The 23210-nt window shown below is 37.7% G+C and overlaps 1 protein-coding gene and 2 pseudogenes across 1 annotated transcript; 1 reads left to right on the top strand and 2 right to left on the bottom strand.

Annotated features, from left to right (window-relative positions):
- Positions 1-4145: 4145 nt before the first annotated feature.
- Positions 4146-9602, top strand: LOC141829594 (potassium channel AKT1-like; annotated as a pseudogene).
- Positions 9603-9767: 165 nt separating this feature from the next.
- Positions 9768-11237, bottom strand: LOC141829792 (putative myosin-binding protein 5; annotated as a pseudogene).
- Positions 11238-11588: 351 nt separating this feature from the next.
- On the bottom strand, positions 11589-12232 carry LOC141829598 (uncharacterized). Its single transcript, XM_074717108.1, has one exon. It carries the CDS (start codon positions 12169-12171, stop codon positions 11602-11604), a length of 570 nt encoding a protein of 189 aa, XP_074573209.1. The 5' UTR covers positions 12172-12232; the 3' UTR covers positions 11589-11601.
- Between the last annotated feature and the right edge of the window lie 10978 nt (positions 12233-23210).

Here is a 23210-nt window from a genome sequence, read left to right as displayed (position 1 = left end):
GACTCAGTGACTCGAACTTGGACTCGAACTCGAGAACTCAGACTCAATGACTCAGACTTAATGACTCAAGGACTCAGACTCGATTACTCGAACTTGACGACTCAAACTCGATGACTCAGACTCGATAGCTCAGACTCGAGGACTCGGACTCGGCTATATATAAGATAGCTCAGTCTTCTAAACAACTAATTAACAATCAATCAAACACTCCATCCTTACTGCTTCACAACCTAAGATTATCAGCTTATGTCATCTTGATAGATAAATCAAATTTAAAATATTATAATTTTTAATTCAATATATTTCTATAATATCTCTAACAAAGATTATTCAACAATATATATGCGGGATGGTCTGAAATATCCTTTCACTTGGAGAAAAGAGTAGAGACTTTTATGAGCAGTGCAGTCCTTTTCATTAGCTTTATTTTTATTGGTTCGGTAGAGTGGAAAGTTTGCCCTAGCTACGAGAATTAATTAGTTTGTTCTCTCCCGGCCGCTTTAGCCAGTGTGCGCCCTACTATTTGGAAATTAAAATCCTTGATGCCTATTTCGTTTTGTCAACTCCTCTTAATTAATTCGTCCCTCCCAAAGAATAGATTCCAAATCAAATCCTTAGACATTAATAATATTCTTCGCTTTGCTTTGCTTTGTACAAGATAAAGAATCTTGTTAGTTTTGATATTGGATTTCGCAATAGAATATTATAAGTCCACTTCTCTTGTCTCTCTCGCAAGCCCCTTTGAATTGTCGATCCACTACTCGCCTAGTTCTACATGTCGAATTAAGGAGTGTTACAACACTTGCACCACCTTATCAAGATCTAGAATGGAATCTCACAGAGTCACAGTGAACAATAAATAATAATTTAGTAATCCGGAAGCCAAAGAATCTATCCATCACTTATCTCTCATACCGTTGACTTGCTATATATAGTACAGATTACAGAATCTGAGCAACAATTCATATGCCTAAAGCAGTATGATGGGATGGGAACCCACTTGATGAGGTAGCGGGCCATTCGGCCCAAAGGATCCAGCCCAATAGAGAGCCCTGGCCCAGCTTATAGATCGAGCATAAAATAAATAAAAAAACAAATAAAGATGTAGTTTGGTGATGCTCGAATTTGACTTTCCACCCCTAAGTACAAGAATAGGTCCAGGGACGGATCTTAGGAAAAGGAGGTGGGCTGAGCTTTGGGTATGGAAGGGGTGGACTAAGTAAAAAAAATTTTATAAAAAGAATCAATGTGTAATAATTTAATAGTGAAAATTTTTTTACAATAGATAAAAAAATTTTTTGGGGGTGAACTAGAGTCTAGGATAGCCCTTGAGAAGATCCATCTCTGAATAGGCCTACTAGTTATGAAAAGGTAGGATAGGGACTCCGAAAACATAATTGATGGGGATGAACAACATAACGAGTAACAAGTCAAACAAAACTAGATGTTCAAAACTAAATTTCCACTCCTAGTCATACAAAGGTAGGATAGGGACCCGAAACATAATTGGTGGGGGCGAACAACACAACAAGTCAAACAAAACTAGAATAGCAAAGTTATGGTTGAATTATTGAGGGACCCGAATCTAAATGGCAACGACAATTGAACCACCGAAAATCCAACATCGCGTGCCCACAATATTGAGTCCCTCTTCTTGGATTTGATTTGATGGCTTTGACCGATTACCTTGAATCTAGCACGCTTCTATTTCCCTTGTAGATTTGATATTTTTGTAAAATTATTTCTTATAGTAAAATCACTTTTGTAAACAAATTTATCTTTATTAAATATATATATTTATCAGGTCCAATCAAAAGAACGTGGCACTCATAAATATTACAACAAGTTGATCTCGATGAGTAAATGATAATAAATAATAATAATAATAATAATAACAGGCGTGCTATTTTCGAGATTAAAATTATTGTAAAATAAAATATTTGTCTAATTAATTGATTGGTTAACAGTTGACTTATGAATAAGTTGCTAAGATGCCCATGCGTACTTGACAAAATATCATAGGCTTTGACTTTCCGTGTGCATGATGTACCCTCCGAGTATTAAATTTCAACGTGATCATTAAATATTATTGGTTGACTTTTTGTTGAAATTTGTTAACTCGATAAAATTTTACAATTGTTTTTTTTAATTGAAAAATATTTCGAATGTTCACTCGGTGGAAAAGATTAAAACATAATGTCGGCAAAGGAAAATGTGGTCATAATAATAACTATAAATTTTATTAATGTAAGAAATAAATTCAAATTATTTTTTTAAATGGTTAAATTAATATTGCCCTCTCCATGCAAACTCCATATAAGATTCCTCCTTATCATATTATCGATGGAATGTAGATCAAATGATGTATCTAATATTTAATATAAGATGATTTACACATGTTTTTTAATATAATTAAGACCGATTCTAATTATATTAATTATACATGAACTTTGCTATTTTATGTTATCCCATTAGTGGCAAGATTATGGTTTTTAATGCTATCCCATTAGTGGCAAAATTTTGTTTTTATTTTCTTCTTCTTCTATGAGTTGACCTTCATTAGTGGATCATTGAAGATCGATTATATATAATCATCTATAATTAAACTGCTTTTTGAGTTTTGACTTTGCAAAATCCGATCAAAACTGTCTCTGCGTTGATTTTAATCATTCTAAGTTGTTAAAGATGGATATATGATGAGGTTGATGGTAGTTAAGTGTAGATTAATAGTAATACAATAAAGCATACGCCTTTTAAGTGATAACTTAATTAAAAGATATCGAGATAATTAATTAATAAGCTTAGTTAAGTTTGGGTAATTAATTAAGTCTTATTCTATATTTTAAATGTGATGTGTTTAAACTTGTAAAAAATTATCACGCTTCATTTTGTTAATTTTAAATAATAGTTCAACTCTTTTTATTTTTTATAATAAAAAGTTTTTTTTGATAAATTTAATGCTAAGAGAGTTGACGTATAGCATGAGGTGAGATTTTTTTGGCATACATAAAATTTATAAATTGATTTTTCTTCCGAAAGTTAAAAAAATGAATTTTAGTGAAGATATCCTGAAATACTTTCATAATAAATTTTCTAAAGAGTAAAAATAAAGATGACATTCTTTTAAATTAAAATCAGATGAATATTTTATTTTTAATTAAAGTCGAATGTACGTCATTTAACAGGAACTATTCGAATTATATATCCATACATTTATTCTTTTATAACAACTACCTACTTTATATATGTTGTAAAAATTAACAGATCATTATTACATATTATAAAAACTACGTGCTAATTTCTATTTGTCTAATCATTATTAAATTATATGCATTTGAAATGCAATAAATGTTATAGAGTCTTTATTATTTATTTTGTTCGTTGAACTATTATGTTAATAAAATTATCACTTATAGAAAGTAAAATCAAAATAATAATAAAAGCATCATTATAGAAGCTACATGCTAGCTTCTATAAGTTGTAAAAGCTATCATTTTAAAAAATAAAATTAAAATGATATAAAATCATGATTATAAAAGTTAAGTTGTTAGTAAGTTGTTAATATAGAAATTAGATATAACTTCTATAACATATAGAAACTAATAATTAGATTTTAACATAATCGAATGATATTTTTGACAATTCACGTTAAAAGAGGTCAATTTGATTTTAACTAAAAATGGAGCGCCTATATAATGATTTTATAAATAATGGATTTCTTTTGATTTTCATCCTTTATAAATTTTTTTTATTTTAGAAATTGTATTATTTAATTATCGTAGACTTTTGCCAAAAAAAAAAATTGGCGTTCTGTCAAGGTTAATTTCTCAAAATGAGAAAAAAATAAATATTTTTGGATCCAATAAAATATGTTTTTTAAAATTATTATTTTAAAAATATTTGAGGAATGGAAAGAAATATTATTGAGTAAAAACAAAAATGGGCGAGGAAAGATTAAAACAGGAGTGAATGTGACAGATCATGCCGTTATAAATATGGACGAGAATCAGTTACAACGTGCCTGCCGTCCTGCTTTTGCTGCTTTCGCTCTTGTTCACGCCTCAGTCGCCATCGCCAAATCGAGATTCTTGTGATGCTTTGAATTCGGAAAGGGAGCGGTTGGAGCTGGCGGAGATAACGCGACCATGGCGGATAGGCATACGGCGAAGGTGTTCAACATGCCGTTGGCAATGATGTGCGGCATCGAGGCGGAGAAGGAGATCTCGCGGGACGGCAGCCATTACAGCCTCTCCAGCGGGATTCTTCCCTCCCTAGGGGCCAGGAGCAACCGCAGGGTCAAGCTCCGGAGGTTCATCGTTTCGCCTTACGATCGCCGATACAGGTCTGGTCTTCTATTCCCTCTGCCGCTGCTAGGGCTGACTTCTTTTTTGCCGTTGGAGATTGTGAGCTGTGGGGTTTGCTCTGGATGGAAAGCTTGTGGGGTTTTTTCTCTTGTTCTTCGCCTTTCTTGATATCACAAACAGATTTTGTTCCCCTCTTGCATGTATACCCTTTTTTGTCATGAACCCTTGAAAAATCCGAACTTTCTTCTGGATCGATATTCCTTGTGGAACTTCGGTGATGGATTTGATGTGGGATTCTCTTTTAATAACTTTTTACGCTTTATTATTATCATCATCATTTTTTTTTTGTAAAGAATTGTATTCTTTCCTAACTCCTGATCTGTATAATTTAGTAAAGATATTGTGCGAAAGATTTAGGAGTTCAAGCTAAGGATCCTAGTCTTTAAGGTGCAATTTTTCAGATGCGTAAATGTTGATTTTCTACTCTTCCATTGCATATACACTTCTTTAATGCTCGTCTCTATTTTTTTCTCGGTTCTAAAAGGCTTTTTTTATATATGTATATAAAAACATGTCTAAATCTTTTGTTGGGGTGATTTTGCTTTTACTTTTCTCTTTCATGACGATTTATTATCCTTGTCTGGAAATAAGGAACCTCAGCCGTCCTTTTCATGAATACTACATCTGGGAGATAATTGATTGGAGACTTTTGTATTGCAGACATTTCTGATGTTTGAATTTCTGTCACAGGGCATGGGAGACTTTCTTGATTGTTCTTGTTATCTATTCTGCTTGGGTTTCTCCATTCGAATTTGGATTCCTTGGTCATGCAAAGGGAAATCTTGCCCTGGTGGACAATATCGTCAATGCCTTCTTTGCCATTGACATCATTTTAACCTTCTTTTTGGCCTACCTTGATAGAACAACTTATCTGCTCGTTGACAATCCTAAGCTAATAGCATGGAAATATTTAACCAGTTGGTTTGTTCTTGATGTTGCTTCCACTATCCCTTCCGAACTTGCACTCAAATTGTTGCCTCATAAGCTCCGCTCTTATGGATTCTTCAACATGCTACGTCTTTGGCGTCTCAGAAGAGTTAGTGCACTATTTGCAAGGTATGCTTCTTAAATAGCTATGTGAATGTTAGTCTGTGTTCCCTGAGTAAAGAAATTATTGCCCCCAACTAATTACACACTTTATTTTTCATTTACCAGACTAGAAAAAGATAGGCACTTCGACTACTTTTGGGTTCGATGTGCAAAACTTATTTGTGTAAGGATCTTTACCATCAATTTGTGCATTCACTTACCTTTTGCAGTGGATGCTTCTGCTGATACTGTCATTTCATAACAATCTCATAGGTGACGCTATTTGCTGTGCATTGTGCTGGGTGCTTCTACTATCTTCTCGCTGCAAGGTATCATAATCCAAACAGCACATGGATTGGTGCTTCTATGGCAGATTTTCACGAGCGAAGCTTGTGGATCCGCTATGTGACCTCGATGTACTGGTCAATCACCACCCTTACAACTGTCGGTTATGGAGACTTGCATGCTGAAAATACGGGAGAGATGATTTTTGACATTTTCTACATGCTCTTTAACCTTGGACTAACAGCTTATTTAATCGGAAATATGACCAATTTGGTAGTTCATGGAACTAGCAGAACTAGAAGATATGTAAGTTTCGCAATGCAAAACTTGATCATTCCATTCAGATGGCAGCAAGTTGTACTTGAAACCAATATTTACTGTGTTTTGTTTTATAGCATTAAAGATATGTACTGATCATTGCAGAGGGATACAATCCAAGCAGCCACAGGGTTTGCACAAAGAAACCAGCTTCCAGAACGCTTACAAGAACAAATGATCTCACATCTTAGTTTGAAGTTTAGGACTGATTCAGAAGGCCTCCAACAGCAAGAAACACTGGATGCTCTTCCCAAAGCCATCAGATCAAGCATTACTCACTATCTGTTTTACTCTCTGGTTCAAAGTGTCTACTTGTTCCATGGAGTATCTAATGACCTGCTATTCCAACTGGTAATCATTAGAATTTTCTAACTCCAAATTTTGCTAGACAGATTATCACAACATAGTGCCCTCACCTCAGTATCTCATCTTTTATATATTTGAAGGTCTCTGAGATGAAAGCCGAGTATTATCCACCCAGAGAAGATGTGATCTTGCAGAACGAAGCACCTACAGACTTTTACATACTAGTGACTGGCACAGCGGTAAAATAGAGTTTCCACTAGAGAATTCTGTTTTTTCACCTAACCTAAAAAAATTTCCAATTTTTTCATCATCTCAGTGAAAATCTGAAATTTTTTCTGCTTGTTATATGAAATAAGAATACAATCCATGTAAATGTGTATTTACAGATTCTAGAAAAACTAACTAATTTAAAATTTGGGAATTAGACTAGCTGATCTTTTTGGGCATAATGGCATCACGGGTGGTGGCTATGATCTTCAATATGTTTAGCGTGTTCATAAACACTAGACTTTTTATAATACAGATCATTGTTTGATTGTCAGTTGTCCACATCATCTTAGAAGTTGTGTATGATTGCTCTATACATCATCTTGTTTTTTTCATGTTACCAAGTTGTCGCTTAGGTAAATACACATTGATATAGCTTTCACTCTAAGTGACAATTGATCTTTACATGATTTTTCCTCATGTAGAAAAGAGATATAGGTTGTTTATGGTAACTTTGTTGACATTATATAGCTTTGTTGGTCCTTTAGGAGCACATCTGAACTCGATCACTTTCTGCTTAACCTAGAGAAGCTTACATGTAGTATGGATTAATAGTGTACTTTGTCTTTGCGTACAATCTGACTATAATATCTCTTCTTGTTGGTTTATCAAATTCGATTGCCTCCCAAAAGGATGCAAGGGTGAGATGTAAACCTGCTATTTATAGGAGAACCTGCCCATAATTTGAAGGTTCATTGAGCAGTCTTTAGATACACAGAATTCTTTGCCTTCAAATTATCATGACTTGAAGCCTCAAGGAATTGATGCCATGCTCTCGAAGAGTATAGTGTGAGGTTGTTCAATTTTCAACAAGTCTTTTGACACCTTGTTAGGGGAAGGACCTTCTGTCTGACGAATTTGACTTTATTGCTATATGAATATAAATTGGCTTAACTTCCATGTATCTAGATTTCAGAATAACTAACCATACATAAAATTTGCAGGAAACTGGGCTAGGAACCTAGAAGACCATGTAACCTATCTCTTTCACTTAGAACTGGGTTGGAAGTGTCTAGCCTTTCATTCATCACTAGTTTAAACAGTTTAAACTATCAGTTGGTAATCTGATAGATCAAAAAAAATCTCCAAGATAGATATATTTCCCATAGAAACCATTTTTCTTCTCTTCAAAGCTGATGTACTAATTCTGCAGGAGCTAATAGACCATAGGAATGGATCAGACGAGGCAAGTTGTTTTTTTCCCCCTGAACTACTTGAAAGGAAAAAGGCTATATTTGATTAACAGCAGGTCTATTCTTGTGAATTAAAGCATTGACACACTTTCTAAATGGGCATCTTGTGCTTATTCCGCAGATTGTTCGGATCGCACAGAAAGGAGATCTCCTCGGAGAGATTGGCGTTCTTTGTTATAGACCACAATTCTTGACAGTTTGAAACAAGGTCATTGTGCCAGTTGTTGCGATTAAACCGCACTACATTCCTTAGTATTGTTCAGTCAAATGTCTGGCATGGAATGATCATCATCAGTAACCTCCTGCAGGTACATATATGATACAATGGCAGCATGTTGTTGCTAGAATTGAGTGATTAATATAACACTTCACTAACTACGTTTGTGCTACCAAAAATGCATAAAATTAACTTCTCCCATACTTGACAGTACCTTAAGAGCAGAGGGATAATCCTTTGATGGAAGGACTCTTAAAGGAGAATGAAGACATGCTGACCCGGGTAGACTGGACTTGCCCCTCACGCTATGTTTTGCCATACTCAGAGAAGACGACTTCTTGCTCCATCAACTTCTAAGACGCGGTTTGGACCCAAATGAATCAGATAACAATGGACACACAGCACTGGTTAGCATTCTATATTTCTGACACTAGTGGATTTCAGAGATCTCATCTGCCACAAGGAATTTTAATTTCATTTGTTTCTTTCGATATAGCATATGGCAGCTTCTAAAGGAAGTGAGCATTGTGTTCGTCTCTTGCTAGATTATGATGCAGATCCCAACAGCAAAGGTAGGCGCACTGCAAACTTATCCATAAATTTTTTGCGTGTATATATCCATCGATCGCTCCAGTGCATATGTATTTTGTAATGGCTTGCAGATTCTGAGGGGAGCGTTCCCTTGTGGGAGGCCATTCTCGGTAAGCACGAGCAAGTGGCAAAACTACTGAGCGATCACGGCGCAGAGTTCTCGGCCGGCGACATGGCCTACTTCGCCTGCACTGCCGCAGAACAGAGCAGCCTCGACCTCCTCGAAGCTTTCGTCCGCTACGGAGGAGACGTGACGGCGGCGAAGAAGGATGGCACCACGGCGCTCCACCGCGCCGTGTGTGACGGGAATCTGCCCGTGGTCGAGTTCCTGCTCCGCCACGGAGCCAACGTGGACGCCGCCGAAGACCACGGATGGACGCCCAGGGAGTCTGGCGGATCAGCAGGACCACCACGAGATCAAAGCTCTGTTCGAATCCATGAAGGGCGCCTCCGACTGCTCCTCCGCGCCTCTGGCGCCCGTGAGGCGGTTCAGCAGCGAGCCCGTCTTGCCGCAGGCAGCGGAGGAGTTCCAGTCCTCATCGCGGGACCAATCCCATTTCCATAACTCGCTGTTTGGGTCATTTCAGCTGCCAACGTCGGCGCCCGGCGGCGGCATAACCAGGGCGGCCTGCTCTCCCCGCTCGTCGGCGGCATTCCGAGACCGTTCCTCCCCGACGAGGGGGCAGCATGAGTAGCGCGTGCATGCCGCCGCCGCCGCCGCCGCGCGTGACCATCAGCTGCCCGGATCGCAGCGAAACGGTCAGGGAAGCTCTTGCGCCGCTCCCGAACTCGTTGCAGGAGCTGCTCGACGTAGGGTCGAAGAAGCTTGGCTTCGAGGCGCGCAAAGTGCTGACGGAGGACGGCGCGGAGATCGACGACGTGAGGCTGATAAGGGACGGTGATCGTCTGGTTCTCGCCGGGGAAAATAATTAAGGTGCAGTTATATAGTTTAAATAGATCATAATCTGTTATTATAATTCAAAATTTATGAATTATGATGAGTTATTTCCAGCGTAAAGATCAAAAGGATAATGCTAGGCCAACAATTCAGTATTATATTGACTGCTAAATAACACGTGTATCCGTTCCTTGTTTTCCGGAGATTTAGTACTAAAAAAGCCTGCACAGGCAAGACCTATTGATGCCAGATCGAGTAAAAAAGATCCGGGAATGTAAATGCGACGAGATTCGCTAGGTTTACGTCACGGGAATTCTCCTCAATTCCCTGAGCTGGCATGCCATTTCCTCCACTAAGCTCACTCCATCGGATCCATATCTCAGCGCGCCGACAGCGCGGCTAAGGATCTCTTTCTCCGCGTAGTGCGCGTGCAATCGATCCTTCAGCCTCGAAACTTCATCTCGCAGAGATCCGCAGCATCCGCCGTCATCGATCTTCTCCTGTAGATTCTTCAAGCACGTCGAAATTTGAGCCTTTTCTTCCTCGAAGCCTTCCGCCATGCGTTTCAACTCTGTCTCGTGGCTGAGGTTTCTCTTCCGGTTCGGTAGGTACTTCGCCGAGCCTCTTCCGGCAACTCTCGAGCTCTGCTTCGAGATCGAGCAGCTCTTTCTCTCGATCCGTGAGCAGGTTGTTGAGGTTGTGGATGGCTTCCTGGTCGTGCGCCGCCTGCTCCTCCATCATCCGCAGGTACTGCAGCGCCTCCATCCGCATCCCGGCTTTCTCCTCCTGCAGGCGGTTGATCATCGCCATGGCCTCCTTGGCCGCCACCGCCGATGCGTTCCGCTCCTCCTCCAGCTCCTTGTACAGCGCGGCCACCGTCATCCGGTCCTGCTCGTGCTCGACCTGCTGCCCCAGCCGCTCCGCCGACGTCTCCCCTTCCACGTCGGCGACGAAGCACGCCGCGTCGTGGCTCTCCAACCCGGCTGAGCAGGAGGCGTCCAGCTCGATCGTTCTCTCCGTTGAGTCCACAGATTTGACGTTGCTATCGACGATGTTCCAGTTGATCTCCTCCAGCCCCTGCGCCGCCGCCGGCTTCGTCTCCGAATCCGACGACGACGACGTGCTACTGACAGCGTTAGAGTGGCTGAGCTTCTCGGTCAGCAAATCCTCCACCGGCGGCTTTGCGCTCGTCGAACACGACTCCTCGATGTCCATAACGCCGTGCATCGGCGAGTATCCATCCTCGTTTTCGTCGTAGCCGTCGTCTTCCTTGTCGTCGAATACGGTAGTCCTTCTCGGACTCCGACGTGATCTTTAGTTCGCTGTAGCCGACGTGCGACATGAGGTCGAAGGCATGCGTCCATGGCAGCTCCGAGCTGAAGGCGAACGGCTCGTTGCAGCAGGAGCAGGAACCCACGGAAGCCTGTCCGAGATCGCCGCCTCCGTAGAGCAAAGTGACGTCTCCGAGGTGCTCTGTTTCGGCGGCGTTAGAGACGGGCAATTTGGGCTTTCGCGGGGCCGGGCGGCGGAGGAGAGAGGCACGGCTCGCACATGTTGCGGCAGCTGGCGAGGCGGCGGTGGGCGTGGCAGTATATCAAGGAGGAGACCTCGAGCTTGTGGGAATGGCAGAGGCTGTGGCGGCGGAATCCTCGGCGCTCCCCGCCGAGGACGTGGTCCAGGCGCGAGCAGAAGAGGCAGGGCTGCAGGCGGCAGGCGCGCGGGCGAATCCTGGTGGCGGTGTACGACAGCACGGCGTCGACGAGCAGCAAGACAGATCATACCTTGCTGTTTTAAAGAGCAAATCCCTTTACAGTATTATTATACTACAAGCTTTCATTATCTTAACTTCGAGGATGGCTTTAGTTGGATTTTTTCGATGCCCTGTCCAACAACTACCCTATCTTATCTTGGGTTTCAGCTTTGTTCCAATAGGCCTTATTGCTAAAGTACCCTGAAGATTGGACATTTGGTAGGAAGACGTACCATAGTGAACATTGTTCTTACATCTTACATAAAGTTCTGTTTGATGGCTTTCTACTACTCATATTCTACTTGTTCTTGAGTTTCACAAGAGTCAAGTAATTGGTGAGCTTGTACATTTGTCTCATTTATGCCTCATACTACTTAAATGTACTAGTTTAGATCCTGGGAAAAAGTTCCTGAATCTCTTCTATTTGCTTGCTCAACAAGATTAAGATTAGACAGGACGGAAATGGGCATGCCAAGTACGAATCCACGTACCTCATAATGATCGACGAGTTCTTGGAAGTAGGCGTAGACCTTTTGACAGGTATCGGGCGTCCACACGAACTCATCGGTGGGATCGAGAATGAGGGTGAGCTTGTCCATCTGCGTCTGGTCGAAGGCATGAGTAACGGGATCGATGTAGGCGGCGTATATCCTCACATGGCGGGTACAGGAGCTCAGCCACTGCCCTCCGTATTCTCTGCTCATGTTCTTGCTCTTCGCCATTGGCTGTGGCGGCGGCGGCTGCTGTTGCACTGTTGCGCCTCCCCAGTTCTGCTGCTGCTGCGCCGGCGACTTTCCTTCGCTTAGGGTTTGGCTTTGTTGTTCTCGTTCCTGTTTGAGCTGCTGTTGCTGCTGGGCTCTTATAGGGCATGCCTTCCTACCCCGTGCTGCGCCATTTGCTGATAATCCTTGGATGGAGAAGCCGCTTGGAGCAAGAAAAGCGGTGGTAGCCATGAACGCCTCTTGAATTTCGTCTGCAGAAGCTTGTTCCTCTTTCGAATTTTATTCATTTCCATCGTCAATTCCATTCGTGGTCTCAGCTTCAGCCTCAGCCTCAGCCTCAGCCTCAGCCTGCAATTAATGGATAAGATTTTTAACCATTTAAGACGTAAAACCGGTTAGCTGCCCTGGTTATTACGGTATAGATTTATTAAAGTAGATAATAATGTCCTTTCTACAGTGATGAATTATAATTTTTCGATTTTTCTTCTTATAAATGATCATGAGATCAATTGTATTAATAACTTAATTACTTTTAGATAATAATAAATAGAAACAACGTATTGAAACCAAAAAATATAGATCTGCCTGCCATCCACACCTGAATAGATGGAGTTTTCCAAAAAAAAATCTACTATGGAGGAAAAGAGACATAGGGCTGAAGAGAAAGCTAAAAAGGGAGCTTTCGTGTATAATTCTGTATAATCTCGAATGTTATCAGTTCCGGTACGTAGACCAAATAATACAATACAAGCAAAAGTTCCTAGATTCATGGAGATATAGAACAGCATATAAGTTATACCATTGGGATGATAAATTTTATCTTTCTACTAAAGTGTAAAATCGATTAACTTTATTTTTTTTTGCTTTGCCTCTTAGAATATTATCAATATCGCTATAGATTATAGGGTTATTGTCTAACCACGGTTCTTTAAAGTTAATTTTTCATAATTAACAAAAGGTAAAAATAAATGTTTTATTATAGGAGTAGCTTATCATTAAATAAATTTAGTGAATCAAAAATTAATATAAAGATAGATATTTAAGCTTGTTAGTTGAGACATACACTTCCTATCTATCTTATACTCATTGAGTAATTATACTTGTCCTCGAAGTGATTGAGTTAATTAATGTGAAATAAATTTATTGAAATAGGCAAGAATAGAACTCGATGAAGCCAAGATAATATCCTCTCCCGTAGTAGTCAACTGCAGTTTTACGATTTACCTCCTCATTGATGATCATAGGGGTGATTGTGTGAAGTCACTAGAGTGGCGAATTCTACTTTTTGTTAAAGTGAGTAATTGGACTCACTATTTCTTTTTCTTTGACCTCCAGATTAGTAGGTATAGAGGATATGTTGTGTTGATGACCCGTGCGTTGCTCATAGATCATTGCTTGTCAGTCCCATATGATTTAAGACACTTTATTTCCTTTGTTTTTTTATCATTATACTTTATTTTTCTTAGTACTTCACACTTGTTATTTGTTTCTATATTTGTTATTTCATACCATCATTATAATATATGAAATCTCTCTTACATGTTATTTTGGTTATCATAAATAATTTTTATGGTCATTTAGGTAACTTAAAGTAAATTAAAAGTATCAATCAGTTTTTATACAATATAAACTTTTCATTACATACTTTAAATAACTTACTACAATGGAAATATAAAAGCTTAAGTTATCCCAATCAAATAAAAGTAACCTATGTTTCTATCTATATAAATAGGTACAAAGTTAATCAACTTTATATATCACATCCATCTTAGTATTACAGACAAGATGATGGACACAAAGAAAATTAGCTTAGCAATCCTTCTTATGTTATCTATTTTTATCATTCCAACAATATCTAGAGAGCTTGCTGCTACATCATCTCCTACTGGAATAGATTTTTTTAAATTACTACGTAAGTTATTATTATTTCCATTCGCATTGTTTGTAAACATAAATCTCAAGGCTTTGAATGACAGACACTATGAGATTAGGGTGACATTATAGATTTAGATTATTACCTTATGTTTATTGTTCCTAAACGTAATTCTCAAAGCTTTTTCTAGACAAAATATTTATATTTGGGTTAATGATTATCCAATTATGAATACTAAAATATTTATTTCTATTTATTATTATGCAGTTAATCAACTTGTGGATATTGTGGAAAAAGGACAAGACATATTTTTGCCAGAGAATCAGTCAACTAGATCATCGCATCATTATTGTTGGCTTTGCTTAGATCCTCCTAATGAGTAGGATTAGTCATATCTATAAGAAATAATCATATCTTGAATAAACTACTTTTAAACATATATAATTATATTGAGGTAGTGTATGAGTCATATTCAAATGATCTGATATAATATACTTCACCTTTTAAATATTAAATATTAAGCCTATTAATCTAATATAAGTTTAATTAAAATATATAACATAAAAATAAATTTTTATGAAAAATTTTATTAGTAAATTTAAATATGGTTTACTACCTAATAGTTAATATTAATATTAACTAAAGTAAAGCAATTAAAGGATGCGATGAACAAGTAAATACGACACATTTCAAATAAAATTTAAGAATGCTAATGAAAGCGTTGATAACTATAATTTAGTGTAAAAATAGTCTCACTTTTAATTTTATTTTTAATTATATTAATAATTTTAATATAGAATATGATTTGACAAGTAATTAGTCACCTTTTTGACAATATCAACTCTAAAATTTAGTCAATAATTTGAATAATGTAATAAAATAAAAAAAATTAATATTATGATGATATGAAATAAAAAAATCAGTATTATGGATTACTTTGGCTTTGCGGAAATTGCAAAGAAAAATGATCAATTATAAATGTCTTAACTCAAATAACTCACTTAAGAGTACATTCTTGTAGCTTCACTTCACCCTCAAGGTCACCTATTTTTAAGTCCACTGTATTATAATAAAAGTTTGAAAAATATTATGAAAACTATCCAACATGACAAATTAAATTTTAACAAATATTATGAAAGTTAAAATCACATTAATCGAGGAATTTTCAATGAGATGTGGTTAACTAACATATACCTCTTCCCTTCTTCTGTTTTGATAGACAAAAAAAATATAGAAATATAACTAAAACACGTGAAATTGATCATAAAAATATTTATTATTTTCCATATATATCTGAATTAATACATAAGTGCTTATGACCAAAAATATGTTGAAAGTTAAATTTCTAAACTTCTTTAAAAACTCTAGCACACTCGCAATGCATTCTAGTCAACTAAACAAAGATCCTTCTATGAAGCTAGAAGGAGAGACAAGTCTTTCAGAGAGCTTTTCTTCATATTACTTCTCTGTATGCTTTTGTTCTCAATTTGTAAGCAAAAAATTGGTGTAATAGGTTTCTCAGCCTATATGTTAACTCTCAATATCTCAATGTTTCCAACTAGTGAGGATCGACTGCTTGGCAAAATCAAGGAGTCTAACATATGTGAGTCTAACATAATTAACGATGTCCAATCTCATCAATTCATTGACTAAGGAATATTTCAATACATACATAATGTTGGGTTGCAAGGGTGCAAACATAGTCCCACATCTAAAGCACATGGAAAAGATTATGGGTTTAAAAGGATGGAAGATATCTCCATTGGTATGAGGCCTTTTGGGGAGAGTCCAAGAACAAAACCATGAGGGCTTAGGCCCAAAGTGGACAATTTCATACCATTGTGGAGATATTTTGATTCCATCTGTACTAACAAGTGGTATCAAAGCGAGACCGCTCTTCACCGGACTAACCGCCGGATGAGCCATGATCCAGATCTAACCATGTAGTTTGAACCTTAAACAAAGGAAGTAGGTACTCTCGTGTCTGAATCAAGAGAACCAGACACCAGGTGAGAAGTCCTAGTTGCGACTATGGACCGAGGGGCAAAAAGTTCTGATTGTGACTAGGTGGGAAGTCCTAGTAGGTCGGGTGGATCGAGGGGCAAAAAGTCCTGGTGAGTCGAGGATTCAGACATCAAAAACGACGTTGAGGGGGGATTGTTGGGTTGCAAGGGTGCAAACATAGTCCCACATCTAAAGCACATAGAAAAGATCATGGGTTTAAAGGATGGAAGATATCTCCATTGGTATGAGACTTTTTGGGGAGAGCCCAATAACAAAATCATAAGGGCTTAGGCCCAAAGTGGACAATTTCATACCATTGTGGAGATATTTTGATTTCATCCATACTAACACATAATTGTACATGTAGAGATACCCACTAATTGTGATTTAATCACAATTTCTCTCATGTTATGCATTGTATTATGAACATCAATAATTGAGTTTAAGATCAAATAAAATACACAGAATGTATACTCAAATAATAATTTTATTTATCCAATAAATAATACAATATCTAATACAATTGTCTTAGGACATCTTTCAAATATAACAAAAGGTGGGGGTGACAAGGAGGAGGAAGGTGTGCGGCGACAAGGAGGAGGAGAGGGAAGAATAAAATCTAACCTTTAGGTCTTCTAATTCCATTTTTTTTCTCTCTTTTAGAGAGATTTATTTATAGATCTCTAACAGATTTGATTCATGAACCATAATCCTGTATCCATTAGCCCAAAACTCAAACCAATAACTTTAAGTTTGGTTTAAGACTAAACTATGTTGGTTTAAAATCAAATCACCTTTTAATTAAAACCAAACCAATTTGATTTATAAATAACCAAAAAGGGTCCACTTTATCTTCAAAAGACATGACCCATCCGTGCTTCCATTCCATAAAATATATTCTATATTTGTCCTTCATTTGATCCAATCAGACTCAATCTCTCTTAATTTAAGAATTCATCTCAAACTTATTTTATGTCTCTTGGAGAAACATGAAGTGTGTGACCTTATAGGTTCTTAGTTTATGTTGGTCATCTATAATTAATCTTTAATTATGGATCAATCATGAGTGACACCTAGTAGTACATCATGATCCTCAATTAATTGAAAAATCACAGTTGATTCCAAAATTATTTCTGAACCGTTCAGCTACAGTTATTTGTGTGTCTATTTCTTTTACTTATCTTATATTCACTTAATTTAAGACATGGTCTATGCATCAACTCCTACTAAGCTAACGACGTCACACCTAACCTAAGCAGTAGTTCCTTATCCTGCGAATTCAAATTACTCAAACATCCATCCAAGAGGACCATCCTCTTAACGTATTTCTGCTTTGGCCAAAGACTTACAAGTAACAATTTTGACAAGTGATCATAGGATATATGTCTCCTAATGAAAGGAGTGACGAATTATCTGTGGGCTACTCAATCGCCTTCGGGCACTTCGACTTATATCCAATCATCTCGAATCCACACCTCTGAAGAAGCATTTGCTTAAGATGTCAAAGTATAAGTCTTCATGACCAAGATGACTTAAATACCTCAAGTCGAAGGAAACTTACACTCGAGCTATAATGAGATCTTTATAGACATGTATAGAATCATATGAAGTCTCATGATATGTCACATCCGATGAACTAGTTATCCTTAACTAGCATCCATATATTAACTCTCAACATCTTAATATTTTCAACTAGTTAAGATCGGCTGCTTGGTTAAACTAAGGAGTCTAACATATGCTAGTCTTATAAAATCAATGATGTCCAGTCTCTTCAATTCATCGACTAGGAAATATTTCAATACGTACATAATATACACATATAGAGATACCTACTAATTAAATATTTCAATACGTACATAATTACACATATAGAGATACCCACTAATTATGATCTAATCATAATTTCTCTTATGCTATTCATTGTATTGTATATATTTCATTAATTGAGTTAAAGATCCAATCAGATACATAAAGAATGTAACTCAAATAGTGATTTTATTTATTCAATAAATAGTACATTATCTAAGGTAATTGCTTTAGGACATCTCTCAAATATAACACTGATACCAATTGTAGAATTGGAGAGTGCACTAGAGGGAGTGAATAACTCGTTTCGTTGTTTCTCAATTTTCAAAAACTTATGTTCTGTTTATCAAAGTTGGCAGCAGAATAATGAAACAAACAACAACACAATAGAACAACCATGAATACTTTGTTTTTACTTGGTTCAAAGTCTCAGGGTGCTACTCCAAGGCCCGTGGTCCTTGACCGATTTCGATTGGTAATTCATTAGTAAACTCTTTCTCACAACGAGAAAGAGTTTCATCTTTTACAAAAATAAGGAACAGTAATAGACTTACCGTTCTTAGAGTATAGAAGCACAAAGATGAATAAAGAAACCGAAAGTGTAAATATACCGACAACTAAAATTCAGAGTAGAGTGTGGTTGTTGGAGTAGCAGTTCGTAGTACTGATAGTATTTTAGAGTGTTAGGACTTCTAGATCGACCATCTCGAGAATTTGTTATTATATTTTAGTCTTACAATTTGTACTTGCATTTTATATATTTTGGACTCTAAGACGAATTTCTCCGTCTCCGAAAAAGTTCTGGAAAGGAGACCATTAGTGGACGAGCGCTTTCCCGTGTATAAGTCTTGGACGTATTAATCATAGGGAGTTAGGAACCAAGTAAATCCACGTCCCCTACTAATTTTTCTAATGTCCGCCGTCAATCTTTGTGTTAGTAACGAATGAACGATGAAAACGCTATTCACCTCCCCCTCTAGTGTGCCCACTCATCCTATGAAAAAATCACATTATAATCAAATAACCCATTCCACGGTAGGCCACAAAGTCTTCAATGAGAAGGGAAACAAAGACATTGATATACTGCAGGATCTGTAACAGGAGTGCCATGGTACAGTAAGGGCTGTTAGTCCTGCTACTATTGCTGAAGGATGACCATCACACCTCGTAATAGCATTTGGCTCCCATTTAGAATTAGTAAGGCAATAATGTTTGTTCAAGCATTTCAAGAAGGAAAGAAAATCAAGGGGTTGTGGTCAAAAGCTGTAGAATTAAAATGAGAAAAAAAAACTGATGTGAATGGCATAATAGAAGCAATTTCAGAAATCAAATTCAATAATCCTTTGCTATCAAGCTCTCGAACCTCCATTGAACTTGAATCTTAAATCTGTTTTCCTGAATCTAGAAATAAAATAAGAGAGTAGTCCTGATTTCCATGTGCCAATTCTGAACCAATAATTCTCAAATTTCAGAGGCTCAAGTTTCTAGTTTAAGTTTTTGTTTACTTCATCAACAAGAGGTATTCGTTTTTGCACATCACTTGATTGACTCATTAGGTTTATCATTCCTATACTCTCACTTTCTCATGATTCCTTGTCTTTTGCCTATTTTGCTTGTTAATCTTATTCTTTCTCTAAATTCTAATAAGAGAAATGATATGCAGCATGAAATCAACATGACACACTCAACTGCATGGTTGTGGGTTCCACTGCATGGATGTGGGACCCACTGCATGCAGTGTGTCATGTTAATTTCATACTGCATGTTTTCATGCTGCATATCATTGCTCTTCTAATAAATTCTTCTTATTCATGCATATATGTATCTTATAGTGGTGAAGAATTAGAAAATAAATAAACATATAGTAGTGAAGTGTTGTGAATTATATTGAGCGAACCTCATTTCTATATCCGATTGTGAAAGCAAGAGTGAAAACATTTACCGTATGAGATTATATTTTTCTTAGTTATTCAAGTGGATTGAAATCACCATACTTATTAATTAATGTAGGAATTAGATTTGTCAATGTTTTGACCTTTTGATGGTTGATAGGAGACAGATTGGGAGATGATTTTGTATCTTCGAATTTTGTTATTTGTCTGAGATATGAAAAAATAAGTGTGAGGAATTTGATAACTATCATTTCGATACGAAACTTTAGCCCTTTTATTAGTGTTTTTAATCTGCTTGTATAGTTAAAAATATGTTCATATTGTATTTTACGAGTTGGATTTATTTTTGGCACTATTGATAAAAATTTTCTTATATTAGTGGTATTTTATTTAATATGTGAATTTGATTTTGTAGGAGTTTGAAGTGGTCACCAATCCAAATCAAATCAAATTAGGTAAGCTTAAGGTTAATGTCAGATGAGGAAGCTTAATTTGGAATGATATAGATCAGTCATCCATATCTTGGGAAATATGAATTGTGCTCTCAAGATATAGTTGAGTTGGTTATGACGGAGTAGACCTGCTGAAGTAGGTAAAGGTCGAATCAATATTCTTCTCTATCATGATCAACTGCAACTTCTTAATTTACCTCCTCATAGATAGTTGTGGAATCGATCATGTAGGACTGCTGGGTGGTAGATTTCATCTTTTATTGAAGAAGGGAAATATGAGCCACCCCCGGGGCATAGCTGAGTTGGTTACGACGTAATAGAGTTGCAGAAGAGGATAAGAGTTCGAATCCTGATGAAGTCAAGCAATACCGTGGGATCGACCGTGTGAGCCGCTAAGGTGGCAGATTCCAAAAGATCCTAACGATCCAATTCAATAGAAAGAAGATCACCAAGATCTGATCTAGGTTTTGATTCATAGATATGGATGGAAGGATCTAGATGGTCAGCCATGGATTAAGATCCGATTGGTTTTAAAGAGAAAGCTACAGTTTGTTATTTTGGATCGGCGATCGCGTGCGCAGGATATAGAGGAGGGCAGAGGGTAGGGCAATCGCGAGCCGAGGGTCTTCTTCCACCGGAGTTTTCCCACCGTCGTCGGAGCTATTGGCCGAGGAGACGAGAAGGGGTTTCCCTCTCAACTCGGTTTTCCATTCCCAGCCATCACCGCCAAGACATCCTCTGTTCTCGACGTTCTTCCCTGGACCCGAGCTCACCGCCAATCGGAGCACATTAGAGTCATCTCCGATCAGCCTCAACCTAGCATCAACTTCCTTACAACAGATCCAAACCAATACGAGCTTTGGGGTGCCCTAGCTTGATCTGTAAGCAGCATTTAGATCTACATATTCCTTCATTGTGGAGTGTAGTTTTCCTTGGTGTGATTAACTTGATGGAAGCATGCTCTGTTCAATTCCAGCATACACTTGGTTTGAATCTGATTTAGTTCTTGATAAGTTGATCTGTAGTGCACTAATCGACATGTTGTTGTCCGTGTTTGATTCATGTTCAATAGTAGATTAGGCTAGGTGAGATGGTTGGCTTTTCAATTGCTTGAATTGAGTTGTATTCATAGTTTAGTTTTGTGGTCTTCCATTCGATGCATGATAACTAGTTTAGTGTTCCCTTGTTACTTTTGGACAGTTACATCACACAAAACCCTCATGAAAATAGTTTAGTGTTCCCTTGTTACTACATTAGTATAGGGGGATCTTGGAAATTATTTGATTCCATATCGCGACAATATGGTCATTTCTATCGTATAACCAACATTTTTATATATTATTTTACTCTCATACTTGACATTTTAATCCTCTCGTATGCTTAATTTCTTACTTCATATCATATTTTATGAGTAAGGATTTATTTTGAGCTTCATTGTGATTTCTTATATATTTATAGCATTATATCTAAAATTATGATTTTGGTCTCATAGGGAATCAAAGACGATATATAATTTTGGGAAGAGACCGAAATACAATTTAATTGAGATCCGATTGAAGATTGTAATGCTTCGAGACCCAATTTTGTTGATTTAATTGTAACTTGGGCCATGGGACTCATTTTCAATTGAACCAAACCATTTTAATTGACTAAACCAACTAGGGTTATGAGGACACTATAAAAGGGGCAGTAAAACCCCTTATTTGGGAGAGCTAAATTTTTTTAGAAGAGAAAAATGCAGCAGCCTCATCCTTGGCGATTCTAGCTGGCTTTCCTTATTTATCTCATTCTTTGGAACATAGATTCTAGTTCCATGGAAGAGTAGACATTTTTGTAACCAACTAAACTACGAGAATGAATTTGGTTTGATTTTCTCACACTATTTTAACTTAAATTAATGCATTTTGATTTGCTTGGTTTGTGCAATATCTTGTTTTCATGGATGTTAGAAATTTCTATCATTCATTTGGAATGCAAGATACAAGTAGGTTAGATTTGGTTTGATAAAATTGTAATCTATTTCTGCCATACAGAAGTAAAGAAATCGTGTAGTTGTTGTTCAGGTGTTTTTTTTAGTTGACAACAAATTATATTTCTTCGTGATTGCTAAGGAAATTGTGTCGTTAACTAAATCCTGAAGATATCCAATAGGCACATTAGTCATAAAAAAGAGATTTCATTTATGGCTAAGAACCACTAAATACTCATTAACTAATCCATTATTGTAGTCTACGAAAAGTAACCTAGTTCGCAATAGTAGTTTAGTGAGGTTACGTTTCTGCTAATTGCGTTAATTTATATTTACCATTTTTAGTATTCAAATCTGAAGAAACCCCCTTCCCCTTTACAATTTGGTCTTGAGATTATAATTCGACTATTGCATTCCTTGAGACTCTCCCGATTAAGACTTAGCCGCGGATTGAGTTCTCCATCACCTCTTGGAAAGGTTGATTCATTACACTCTCCCGACTAGGACTTAGTCATGGATCGAGTTCTCCATGCCTTCTCAAAAGGGTTGACTTGTTATACTTGATTGAGCGCCCCGCCCCCCCCCCCCCCCCCCCCCCCCCCCCCCCCCCCCCCCAAGCCTCGTCAACCATTAGGGTTAGCGTCTTCACACCAGGTTAAATCTCATTTGTTGAATTTTAAACATAACCATCACCTTCTTCCCCTCTAGCTCTACTACTAGTGGTCGACCTCCACAGCTTAATCTTTCCCCTTTTCAATTCCACTATCAGGGAAAGCTTCCCTCCAACTCTTTGCTAGTTTGACCGTATGAACCTAAATATTCAAGCCTATTCAACATTCTGCTAACTTAAATACTCTAATCAAGTCTCGCATTCTAACGCACATACATGACCCCACCCCGAGCTAGCCCAGTCATCTTACCGAGCTAAGCCGAACTGAGTCACATGCTGAGCTAAGTTGAGCTAGTCCGACCTACCAGCCTACAAAGCTAGTCCGACCTGCCAGCTTGCTGAGCTAAGATAGTATGACCTGCCAGCCTATCAATCTAGTCTGACCTTCCAGCTTACCAAGCTAGTCCAATCTGCTAGTCTACCTAGCTAATCAGACCTACTGATTTGTCGAGCTAGTTCGACTTGTCGACCTACCAACCTAATTCAAGCTACTGAGCTGTTGAGTGGCTGAGTCATTAGGTCGAGCCCTTCGAGCTGTTTGAGCTCATTTATCTAGAGTCAACAAACTACTAGGAGACATGGGCCAGGAGGTACTCCCCACTTT

This window comes from Curcuma longa, chromosome 5 (genome assembly GCF_044706935.1).
Source record: "Curcuma longa cultivar G26 ecotype Majalengka, Jawa Barat chromosome 5, ITB_CL_G26_1.1, whole genome shotgun sequence".
Classification (NCBI taxonomy): Eukaryota; Viridiplantae; Streptophyta; class Magnoliopsida; order Zingiberales; family Zingiberaceae; genus Curcuma; species Curcuma longa.
Note: the sequence above shows the minus strand (reverse complement) of the source record. Positions and strands in the feature narration are given on the sequence as shown.